The sequence below is a fragment of the Cetorhinus maximus genome, chromosome 2 (genome assembly GCF_964194155.1).
Source record: "Cetorhinus maximus chromosome 2, sCetMax3.hap1.1, whole genome shotgun sequence".
Classification (NCBI taxonomy): domain Eukaryota; kingdom Metazoa; phylum Chordata; class Chondrichthyes; order Lamniformes; family Cetorhinidae; genus Cetorhinus; species Cetorhinus maximus.
This window is the reverse complement of record NC_135880.1, coordinates 178,459,699-178,472,751: the sequence shown is the minus strand read 5'-3', so window position 1 is coordinate 178,472,751 and position 13,053 is coordinate 178,459,699. Positions and strand designations below refer to the sequence as shown.

General features: G+C 43.2%; 1 protein-coding gene across 1 annotated transcript in view; it reads left to right on the top strand.

The window, feature by feature from the left end:
• The window catches only part of LOC144689723 (TBC1 domain family member 15), a 58,206-nt gene that overhangs the window by 19,541 nt on the left and 25,612 nt on the right, over window positions 1-13,053 (top strand). Inside the window, exons 4-6 of the mRNA XM_078557064.1 lie at window positions 2,425-2,528; window positions 4,287-4,354; window positions 5,216-5,362. Coding sequence (XP_078413190.1) covers window positions 2,425-2,528; window positions 4,287-4,354; window positions 5,216-5,362 — 319 coding nt within the window. The remainder of the gene's footprint in view (window positions 1-2,424; window positions 2,529-4,286; window positions 4,355-5,215; window positions 5,363-13,053) is intronic.

The following is a 13,053-nucleotide window of genomic DNA, read 5'->3' as shown; positions in this document are numbered from 1 at the left end:
TGCTAAAACGCACCAAATGTTTATTTCACATGTGGTAATGGTTATATAATATCATTGGTTTGGCCACAGCTTTTAAAAAAAAATGTTTTTAAAAAAAAAAAATTCCTCAAGTCTGGCAGCATCTGTGGAGAGAGAAAGTTAACGTTTCAGGTTGATGCTCTTTTGTCAGAACCTAATGTGATCTCAAGGTGGTAGACTCAGTAATGGTGGGGCCATTGGAAGGTCAAGGGAGACGGCTGAGCTTCCTCTTGTTGGACATGGTCACCGCCTGGCACTATCGTGGCACACAAGGTGATTCATTTGAAACACAAAATCTGCTTCTCTCTCCATGGTTGGATGGTCAAGGCATGGAGTAATTTAAACACAGGAACAGGAGGGAGGCCTTTCAAACCCTTGAGCTTATTCTGCCATTGAGTTAGATCATGGCTGATCTGTCCCTCTATCTGTGCTGTAAAATTCTTTGACTGATGTAACTTAATTTCCAGCAAGCTCTAGTAACCAGCTTCACAGAATAAAGTAGGTTGATAAAATGCCAATTTTAAAAAAAACTTTTTTTTCTTAAAAGAAATTTCTCGGCAAGAATTTGCAGAGGAGACCTTTCCCCATTCTGTCACGCCCTCTCCACGTCCATCCACTGAGCAATATCTAGAAGCACTCCCACAAGTTTATTGCTTCCCTTGAAGTTATGGCTAATGTGGATAACTCAGGATGTCGGCATTTTCTTGGCCTTGTAACTTGAACGTGGTCCACCTCCCTTCCAAGTGTGCTCGCTCTCACTTCCTTTCCTTTCACATTCGATGAAGAAAGCAGTCGGAAGACCTTTCGAGTAGAACTTGCCTGAAAGGCAAAAATAGTGTGGATGCTGGAAATCAGAAACACAAACACAAAATGCTGGAAGCACTTATCAGGTCTGGTCGTACCTGTGGAGAAAGGACCAGAGTTTACATTTCAGATCAGTTACCTTTTGTGCCACTATAGTGCCAGGCAGCGACTATTGCCAACAAGAGGAAACCCAGCCATCTCCCCTGACCTTCCAGTGGCCCCACCAGTGCTAAGCCTACCACCTAAGATCACCACTAGGTTCTGACAGAGGTCGTCGACCTGGAACATTAACTCTGTTTCTCTCTCTCCACCGATACTGTCACAAACTCAGTTGAGGGTCTCCTGCATTCTATGCTTGTATTTTGAGTAGATGTTAGTCACCCAGATGTATAGGCCAGTTTAACATCAGTTACGAATGTCAGATACGATGACAGCGAAGGGGTACCACGTAATATATCCTCAAAGTCTATAATTGTAACATTTTCTGCACTTAAAAGGCCTTTAGTTGGATATTGAAATTTCATATTGTGTGGAGAACTCGGAATTTAAATTGACCATAGTGACTCCTGGTGGCATTGCAACAGCTGGTTTTCAGATGCTGCAGAAAGAATGTATAATGAGTAGGACATCATAAATTATATTTATATAGCGCCTTCAACATAAACATTCCAAAGCATTTCAGAGCAGCATTATATCACAAAATTTGGCATTGAGTTACATAAGGAGATATTAGCTCAGATTTTCTTCTTGTTCTAAGGCCAGACGTTTGGTCAAAGAGGTAGGTTTCAAGGAGCATCTTAAAGGAGGAAAGGGAGGCAGAGAGGTTTAGGGAGAAAATTCCAGAACTTAGGCTGACGCTTAGGCTGCCAATGGTGGAGCAATGAAAATTGGGCATGCTTAAGAGGCCAGAATTAGATGTGCGGACAGAGATCTCAGAGGGTGGTGGGGCTGCCCGAGATTGCAGACATGTAATTGTGACTGGCTGAAATCTAGTTATGTGTTATTATTGACCCCTGATCTAACGCTTACTTCTAATTATGGAATCAAAAAAACCTTACAGCATGGAAAGAGGCCATTTGGCTTATCGTGCCTGTGCCAACTCTTTGAAGGAGCCGGCCAATTTATCCCACTCCTCTACATTTTCCCCATCGACCTGCAATTTTTCTCCCTTTCAAGGATTTATCCAATTCTCTTTTGAAAGTTACTGTTGAATCTGCTTCCACCACCTTTTCAGGTAGCACATTCCAGATCGTAACAGCTTGCTGTGTAAAGGAAATGAAAAAAATTCTCCTCACCTCCAGCTTTTGATTCCTTTACCAATTACTTTAAATCTCTGTTCTCTGGTTACGGACCTTCCTGTCAGTGGAAACAGTTTCTCTTTATTTACTCTTGTCAAAACCCTTTACAGTTTTAGACACCTCTATTAAATCTCCCCTTAACCTTCTCTGCTCTGAAGAGAACAATACCATTTTCTCAAGCCTGTCCGTGCAATGCTCAAATCTTGTGAACCAACAATGCATTGGAAATCTATTTAATGGAAAAATGAGAGTAAATTATTAATGGGATGATATAAAGATGAACATTTTATAAACTGTTCTCCAGGTTTATGTGGACCGTCAGAGAATCAATGTACATGAACTGCATGAAGCAATTAGGATCATAGACAAAGATGTACCAAGAACTGAAAGAGACCTGGATTACTATCAGTAAGTGTGTACTTGTTTTTAAACCTAGTACATATGGAAGGAGTGATTGCTTTCAGATCCTCTCCTGAAGGTGCTCTGCTACCTCCCTACTCAGAGGGATGAGAGCAAGCCATTTAGTCCCTTCACTGCAGAGTGAAATCTCTGCCGATCAGCAGTCTAACTTCATATATCCACCTTTGCACTGTATCTCTTAATAGCTTTGGCAACTGAAAGTTACCAATCTCGGATTTAATATTTGCAATTGATGTAGCATTAGTTGCCGTTTGTGGAAGAGTTCCAAACTACTACCACCTTTAGATCATTGGTTTATTTGGCGGCTGGTGCTGAATTGTGATGATGCTACAAACTAAATAAGTAATTATAAATCATAACATTGTTATAGACAATCATTAAAATTAAAATAAAGTATAAAATAATAAAAAGATTGCACATTTTCAGCGTACAAATAATTACAATACATTGCAAAATGCAGGTCTCCTTAATTTATAGAATAAAAATGAAAGATCTACTGCACTCTGCATTTTGTATTAAAGTCCATAGATCACGTGTTGCCAGGTTGAGTTCATTAAATTCTCAATAATTTACATACTATTTATGAGTTTTGGGAAATGGGTTATCTCAAAGTCTATTCGTTCTATATCTTATTTGTGGAATGGTGTCTTTTCTCCTTAAATCCATTCCACAATTACTTTCGTGAGGTTGCTGCAATGGGGAGTGGGATTTGAGAGGTTTCTTTTTTAACGAAACCCAGGCAGAACGCTTCCCACCTTTCTGCAAGGGAACATATCTGCAGTTGTTCGATTGTATCAGAGTTGCTTTGGTACGTGTGTAGAACTGTTTCCTAATTTCACTCCTGAGAGGTCTGGCTCTGATATTTAGGGTATGTGCCCTCGTCCTAGACTCCCAAACCAGTGAAAATAGGCTAGACAGAAAGAAACTGTCAGTTCCCCTTTAATATCTCAGAATTTGATCAAGTCACCCTTTTTTTTTTAAGCATATCTTCACAAACACTTTTTTTCCCTTTGGGGGATATTGGGGACGTGGTGGATGGGTGCCTGAGCTGGATATCAGCCCATTAAACTGAATGTTCCTCCTGTGGCCAACAAGTCCACATGTGGGACTTGAACCCAAAGCTTTGGCCCAGAGGCTGGGGCGCTACCATTGTGATACAGGATCCCCCTTAACCATGTAGATTCCAAGGAATGCAACCCTAATTTATGTAAATGAAAGCGAAATATTAGGGAACACTGAAGTAAAAACAGAAAATGCTGGAAATACTCAGCAGGTCAGGCAGCCTTGGTGGAGAGAGGAACAGAGTTAGCGTTACAGGATGACCTTGTTCATAGTTACAGGAGTCCCGATGAAAGATCATTGATCTGAAACATTAACTCTGTTTTTCTCTCCACAGACGCTGCCTGGCCTCCTGAGGATGTCCAGATTTTCTGTTTTTATTCCTAATTTATGTCATTCCTCCTAACTTAACCCTTAGAGTTCAGGTATTATTCAGGTGAATCTGTGCTGCACTCCCTCCAAGGCCAATATACCCTCCCGAAGGTGGGGTGCCCAGGACTGTCTCCATCGTTGCATTTTTCATGAATTCACGACAGAGTCGTGCAGACTCGAAACGTTAACTCTGTTTCTCTTTCCAGAGATGCTGTCAGACCTGCTGAGTTTTTCCAGCATTTTCTGTTTTTATCCTGTTTCTCTGGTCTGGTCTGGTTATCTATTTTTCAATACGATGCTTGTTCTGTTCCTTAGAAATGAAGGCGCGATCAACCTAATGGTGTTGCGAGACATACTCATCACTTTTGCTGCATTTCATCCAGGTAACACAATCATTGCATTTGCTCCTCTTCTCAGTGTTCCTTCCTTGCGTCATCTACAGAAAAAAAAAGTCTTGCATTTAGAAAGCACCTTTCATGACCTCAGGATGTCCAGCTAATGAAGTACTTTTGAAGTATAGTCACTGTTGTAATATAGGGGGCGCAGCCACCAATCTGTGTACAGCTAGATTCCACAAGTAGCATTGTAATAATGACCAGATAATCTGATTGTCGTGATTTTTGCTTGAGGGGTAAATGTTGGTCAGGACGCCAGGGAGAACCGCTTTGCTCATCTCCAAATCATAGTGTGGGATTTCTTATGTTCACCTGAAAGATCGTACTGAACCTGGGGAGTAGCATCTTATCCAAAGAATGGCACCTCCGACAGTGCAGCACACCATCAGTATTGCTCTGGGAGCATCAATCTGGATTTTATGTTCAAATCAGAGGAGCAGGACTTGAATTTGTAACCTTCTGACTCTGAGGTGAAAGTGTTATCCACTGAGCCACAACAATAATAAAGGACTTTATTAAAATACAAACTATTGTCCTGGCATATTATAATGGGTTAGGAAATTGTCCTACCACCTCTGAGGTCAAAATCTCCCCTGTTTCACCTTACGGGCAATTAGGGATGGGCAATAAATGCTGGCCTTGTTAGTGATGCACACACCCCATTAATGAATAAAAAATACAGTCAGATTTATCATTTGTTATTGTCATAGTTGCCTTCAAAAAAGACCATGTAGTCTCAGTTTATGAAATTACATTTATAACTGTCATTTTTGATTTAAAAATAACTTTTTAAGAAGGTGTGTAAAATGTGTGTTCTCTAATAAATGCTTTTTCCTTGTCTTTTTTTAGATGTAAGCTATGCTCAAGGCATGAATGACCTTGTTAGCCGATTTTTAGAGGTGTTGGACTCTGAGGTGGATGCATACTGGTGCTCTACATTCTACTTTGAGAAAATGGCTCTCGACTTCAAAGAAGAAGGCTTGATAAGGAAAATTAGTAAGTCCACTTTAGCCGTATGTTCAGATTTGAGCTGGGACTTTTTTATAGGTCTACTCACCTCTCTCCTTCTTGAAGACTCTCCTTAAAATGTGTCTTTCTGGCCAAGCCTTTAGTCATTGGTCCTAGTATCTCCTTATGTGGCTGGGTGTCCATTTTGTCTAAAAACATTCCTGTGAGAACACCTTGAGACATTTTAGTCCGTTGAAGGTGCTATTTTAATGCAGGTTGTTTTTGTTCTCTTGCAAGCCAAACAGTTCTCTCAGTGCACAGAGGGTATCGATCATATGAATTAGGAGCAGGAGTAGGCCATTCAGCCTCTCGAGCCAGCTCCGTCTTTCAATAAGATCATGGCTGATCTGATTGTGGCCTCAACTCCACATTCCGCCTACCTCCAATAACCTTTGACTCCATTGTTAGTCAAGAAACTATCTACCTCTGCCTCCACTGCTCTCTGGGGAAGAGAGCTCCAAAGATTTATGACCCTGGCAGTTGTCTGTAGTTCCCAACGTCACTTCAGACAGGTGTGGGTGCCACTTATGGTGTTATTTGTTTAAATTTTACATCTCACCCGCAATACTTAGCAACACTCATCACAAGCACTGTTGTGACCTAGGAACAGACTGGGTCTCTTCATTACAAAATAGAAGGCTGAGATATGATCTGATAGAGGTGTCTATAATTATGAAGGGGTTCAATAGGATAGATGTGAAGAAGACTTTTCCGCTTCCAAAACTTGAGGGCATAAATATGATGGTTACTAATAAATCTAATAAGTAACTCGGGAGAAACCTCTCTACCCAGAGAGTGGTGAGAATGTGGAATACGCTAGCACAGGGAGTGGTTGAGATAAATAGTATAGATACATTTAAGGGCAATTTGTTAAGTACACGAAGGGGAGAGGAACAAAGGAATATGTTGGTACAGAATTTTGCAACACAGATGGGAGGCCATTTGGCCCATTGTGCCTATGCCAGCTATTTGAAAGAACTATCCAATTAGTCCAATTCCACAAACCACCCTCCCCACATTATCTCCTACCCAACTCTTTCCCCACTTTTTCTTTTCAAGTATTTATCCTGTTCCCTTTTGAAAGTTACTATTGAATCTGCCTCCATCGCCCTTTCAGGCAGTGCACTGCAGGTTATCATCATTTTGCTGTGTAAAAATGAAATTCTTCCTCTCTCACTTCTGGTCCCTCTAATTATCTTAAATCTGTGACCTCTGGTTATCCACCCTCCTGCCAGTGGAAACAGTTTTGCTTTGTTTACTCAAAAGCCTTCATGATTTTGAAAGCCTCCATTAAATCTCCCCTTAACCTTCTCTGTTCTAAGGAGGGCTGTGGAAGCTCAATCATTGAGCATGTTCAAGACAGAAATCGATAGGCTTGTGGAAAGCAATGACATCAAAGGATGTGGGGATAGTGGGGAAAAATGGCATAGAGGTAGATGATCAGCCATGATCTGTTTGAATGGCCAACTCCTGTTTCTGTTTCCTATGTTCCTATGAGAACAACCCCAGCTTCTCCAGTCCCTCCACATAACTGAAGTTCCTCAACCCCGGTACCATTATTTTTTCCAATTATGCTATGTCTTTGAATTTAATTAAAACCACCTTAACCAAATCATTCATGGGATGTGACTATTGCTGGCTAGGCCAGCATTTATTGTCCATTCCGAATTGTCCTTGAGAAGGTGATGATGAACCACCTCCTTGAACCACTGCAGTCCATGTGGTGTAGGTACATATACAGTACTGTTAAGGAGGGAGTTCCAGGATTTTGAACCAACGACAGTGAAGGAATGGCGATATAGTTCCAAGTCAGGATGGTGTGTGACTTGGAGGGGAACTTGCAGGTGGTTGTGTTCCCATGTATCTGCTGCCCTTGTCCTTCTAGATTGTAGCGGTTGTGGGTTTGGAAGGTGCCGTCTAAGAAGCCTTAGTGAGTTCCTGCAGTGCATCTTGTTGGCGGTACACACTGCTGCCACTCTGCGTCAGTGGTGGAGGGAGTGAATGTTTGTGGGAGGGGTGCCAATCAAGCAGCTACTTTGTCCTGGATGGTGTTGAGCTTCTTGAGTGTTGTTGGAGCTGCACTCATCCAGGCAAGTGGAGAATATTCCATCATACTCTTGACTTGTGCCTTGGTGGTGGACAGGCTTTGGGGAGTAAGGAGGTGAGTTACTCGTCGCAGGATTCCTAGCTTCTGACCTGCTCTTGTAGCCACAGTATTTATATGGCTAGCCTAGTTCAGTTTCTGGTCAATGGTAACCTCCCAGGATGTTGATAGTGGGGGATTCAGCAATGGCAATGTCATTGAATGTCAAAGGGCGATAGTTAGATTCTCTCTTGTTGGAAATGATCATTGCCAGGCACTGTGTGGCGCGCATGTTACTTGCCACTTGTTAGCCCAAGCCTGGATATAGTCCAGGTCTTGCTGCATTTGGACATGAACTGCATTTGAGGAGTTGCGAATGGTGGTGAACATCATGCAATCATCAGTGAACATCCCCACTTCTGACTTTATGATGGAAGGAAGGTCATTGATGAAGCAGCTGAAGATGGTTGGGCCGAGGACACTACCCTGAGAAATTCCTGCTGTGATGTCCTGGAGCTGAGATGACTGACCTCCAACAACCACAACCATCTTCCTTTGTGCTGGGTGTGACTCCAACCAGTGGAGAGATTCCCTTCGATTCCCATTGACTCCAGTTTTACTAGGGCTCCTTGATGCCACACTCGGTCAAATGCTGCCTTGATGTCAAGGGCAATCACTCTCACCTCACCTCTGGAGTTCAGCTATTTTGCCCATGTTTATACCAAGGCTGCAGTGAGATCAGGAGCTGAGTGACCCTGGTGGAACCCAAACTGAGTGTCAGTGAGCAGATTATTGCTAAACAAGTGCTGCTTGATAGCACTGTTAATGACCCCTTCCATCTCTTTACCTACGATTGAGTGTAGACTGATGGGGTGGTATTTGACTGGGTTGGGTTTTCCGCATTGCCGGGTAGATTCCAGTGTTGTAGCTGTACTGGAATAGCTTGGCTCGGGGCATGGCTAACTCTGCAGCACAGGCCTTCAGCACTATTGCAGGGGTTGTCAGGGCCCATAAGCTTTGAAGTATCCAGTGCCTTCAGCTGTTTCTTGATATCACGTGGAGTGAATTGAATTGGCTGAAGACTGACACCTATGATGTTGGAGACCTCCAGAGGAGGCTGAGGTGGATCATCCACTCAGTACTTCTGGCTGAAGATTGTTACGAATGTTTCAACCTTATCTTTTGCGCCAATGCGCTGGGCTTCCCCCTAATTGAGGATGGGGATATTTGTGGAGTCTCCTCTTCCAGTGAGTTGTCTAATTGTCCACCACCATTCATGACTGGATGTGGCAGGACTGTAGAGCTTAGATCTGATCCGTTGATTGTGGGATCGCTTAGCTCTGTGTATCATTTGTTGCTTATGCTGTTTGGGACGCATGTAGTCCTGTGCTATAGCCTCACCAGGTTGACATCTCATTTTTAGGTATGCCTGGTGCTGCTCCTGGCATGCCCTCCTGCACTCTTCATTGAACCAGGGTTGATCCCCTGTCATGGTGGTAATGGTAGAGTGGGAGATATACCGGACCATGAGGTTACAGCTTGTGTTCGAGTACAGTTCTGCTGCTGCTGATGGCTCACAATGCCTCATGGATACCCAGTCTTGAGTTGCTGGACCTGTTTGAAATCTATGGTAGTGCCACATCCTCAATGTGTGCACTTTCTTTTTATGTGACTATGGTTCTAATCGGTGGGTTTCCTGTATAATGTTACAGATTTTGACACTTTGCTGCCATCTCCTGTCCAATATCCATGCCATGCCAGTTTGAAGTTTAATACTCTGCTTTTGTGACTATTAATTATCTCTGACTCAAGGCTCGCTCTTGCTCATTGAGAGTGCTACCCACTGAGATATGGCCAACAGTTATCTATATATATATATATATATATATATATATATATATATACACAGGGCCCAAAAGCCAACGTGAGCTCCAGCGTAACCCTTATAAGGGACCTTTGAAGCCCCCCAGAAACAGGATGCATCATCTCTGCTGTTTCTGACGTGTCTTATAAAAGCAGAACTACTGCCATCCACTTACAGGGTCAGGGGCAGGGACTCCCTATGCTAGGAGTTCCCAGTACATTGGCTAAGTCGGGTGGCATGTCTCTGGAGGCTGGCACACCCAGCAAGTGAGTGTGAGTGTGTCCCCCATTGGGTGGCCAGGGCTTCAGCAGCAGATGAGCTGAGATGGAGCTAAGTCGAAAGGTGTTACGAAAATGGACGGTCTTGGAGATGGCACGAATGTAAACCCACGATCAGATGTGACACCAACCTTGCGAACAAACTGGTTTAATCTCAGGCTGTTGCTAGGGAGAGGGGTGGAGTCAGGATTGGTAGCTGAGGAATGAAACAATTGTTTCCGATCCTGGCCTGCAGTTAAACTAAGGCTCTTTTACTTGATGGATCTCTGAAGAATGGCAGCATTGTTCTGTATAAGAATTTCTAGGACACATGGCCAGGGTAAGGGAATGCTAGGCCACACACTGTCCCCATTCTACCACCCCAGTGTTGGGCCAGAGGTGCTGGAGATGCATTGCTAATAGTACTTGTAGCCACCTAGCCCATACTGACTAGATCCCTTCCCACTGACCCCTCAAAATCTGGTGGTCAGCATTGGAAGGCACAACCCTGGCAAGACCATCCAGACCATGCTCTGATGCAATTGGGTTTTTGGGTCCCTTGCTTTAAGCCCATTAACTGCCAACCCACCATGCAGCTCCTTGATCGGAAAGGGTTCATCTTGAGAAGGAACAACAACTAATATTTATATAGCACCTTTAATGTAAATCCCAAGGCACTTCACAGGAGCATTATAAAACAAGTAAGAATGTAGGAGACCAGCCGGGAGTGCATTGAAATGGTTGGGTCTAAAGGTAACAAAGGTATTATTAAGGATTTCAGCAGCAGCTGAGCTGAGGTGGGTGAAGTCGAACAACGTTATGGAGGTGGAAATAGATGGCCTTGAAGAGAGCAGGAATATGAAGTCGGAAGCTCATCTCGTGATTAAGTATGATACCAAGGTTACAAATAGACCAGCTTAATTTTAGACTGTTGCCAGGGAGAGGGATGGAGTCGGTAACTGAGGAGTGAAATGATTGTTTCCAATCCTGGTCTGGGATTAACCTAAGGCTCTTTTGTTTGATGGCCAGTGCAGCAGCACAGCCTAAGTATGTACACCTAAAGCCCAGATAGCATGGCTGGTCTCAGTATGAGGTGGTTGAACACTGGCATTTCGATACGTACTAGGTTGCCTATGACTGACCAGTGCATGCACACAATGTGATGCCCTTGGGTGGGCAACAGGGCCAATTAAGGAGCAGTCAGCATACTAACAAATGATAGGATTAAGCTTTCAACCGATCCACACGGGAACAGCAACTTGCATTTGTATAGCACCTATAACATTGTAAAATGCCCCCAGTGCTTCACAGGATTGATTATCGGAGAAAGACTTGACACCAAGTGGCGTCAGGGGATATTAGGACAGGTGACCAGAAACCTGGGGCAAAGAGGTAGGTCTTAAGCAGCGTGTTAAAGGAGGTAAGAAAGGTGGAGAGGTTTAAGAGAATCCCAGATTTTAGGGCCCCAGGCAGCTGAAGGCATGGCCACCAATGATGGAGCGATGGAAATTAGGGACATGTAAGAGACCGGAATCCCCCAAATGCTGACTGCACTGTGTGGCTTAACTGAAGCACAGTGGATTGTAATATATAATATGTAATATATATACCCCTGTCTATACTCTCAATGGTGGGAATGAGGACTTAATGGAATTGAAATGATTCATGTTAGTGACCTGTTCCTAATAATGTCTATGCTGAGGTCTAATTAAATGTGATGAATAGATTTGAATTTGATTCAGCCCAGAACTCCAAACTCGTTGCTGTCTACATTTCAAGCCAATGCTGTTAACCATCAAGTTATCGGCCAGCAGACACTGGTCTGACTGAATAATGTGGATGGGGGGGTGGGCGGGGTCAGCTTTTTTTTAAAGAGAAATAATGAGGTGGAACAAATTTCTCCAATAGGGAGAGAAAATAGGCCCTATGAAAGAAACTAAAACCCAGCAAGAATAACTTTTTCAGTTCTCTGCCTGGGGTTAGGGGTGTGGTTGAAGAAAGGAGAATCAGTCCTAAATTTAAACTACTATAGATGTTGGCGTATAAGTCAACCTTTGAAGCCTCAGAAAATTCCTTCAAAAACAGGGTTGACTTATTCGGCAAGTATAGAAGTGCACCATCGGCGTGGGTGTGGGCAGTCGCCATTTTGAAATACCATCGACACCCAACACGGAGTGGGCATGTCTTAAACTCCCGCACATCTTAGCAACAGAGCCTGAAGCACCTGCTTGATCCCTTGCACCCAGTTGTAAGGTACCAGTAACTAAAATATCCATTTGTCGGGTGAAAAATTGAGGCTGACTAATAATGTGAGTATAGAATGTCTTATAGGTCAATTATATGAAAAAATCATGGAAAAATGGGGTTGTCTTAGGTCAACTTATAGGCCACAGTTTATGGTATGTCAATTGCAGCTCAGCTGGTAGCGCACTCACCTTTGAACCATAAGGTCCCGGGTTCAAGTCCCACTGCAGGGCTTGAGCACAAAGGTCAAAGCTGACACTCCAGTGTAGTCCCTTCTCTGGTGGATGTAAAAGACCCCATGACCCTATTTCAAAGAAGCATTTGGGAGTTCTCCCTGGTGTCCTGGTCAATATTTTTCCTTCCGGGAATGTCACGAGAAACAGATTATCTGATCATTATCACATTGCTGTTGATGGGATCTTGCTGTGCACAAATTGGTGCAGCATTTCCTACGTTACAACAGTGACTGCACTTCAAAAAGGTACTTCAGTGGCTATAAAGCTCTTTGGGCCTTCCGCTGGTTGTGAAAAGCGCTATATAAATGCAAATCTGTATTTTTTGTATTCTCTCTTTATTCCTTTAAAAAACGGCGCTGAGAAGTAACCTGATAGACGTCATAAAGATTGTGTAGTGGTTTGATAGGTTAGTGTAGAGAAAACGTTTCCATTTGTGAGAGAGTCCAAAACTAATGGTCATAAATATGAGATAGTCACCAACAAATCCAAAAGAGACTTCAATAGAAACTGACTTACCCAGAGAGTGGTGAGAATGTGGAACTCGCTACCACAGGAAGTGGTTGAGGTGAATAGTATAGATACATTTAATGGGAAGCTGGATAAACACATGATGGAGGAAGAAACAGAAGGATATGCTGGTAGGGTGAGATGAAGAAAGAGTGGGAGGAAGTACCTGTGGAGCAATAATACCAGTACGACCCTGTTGAGCGGAATGGCCTATTTTGCTGCTGTACATTCTGTGCAAGCCTAAATCAGATTGTAGCCTGAGAGACAGTGCCAAAGAAATCCCTGTATTTCCCTCTGCATAACATTTCACCATTTTAATTCACTTTATCCTACCTTCATGGCTGAGTTTGTGTGGAACATATTTAGAACTCTTTGATCCTAGACTCAGCAGGTATGCTACCAGCTTTTGAGTTTGTGCTCACCTTATGAGGTGAGAGTGACATCAAGGCCGCATTTGACCAAGTGTAGCATCAAGGAGCCCTAGCAAA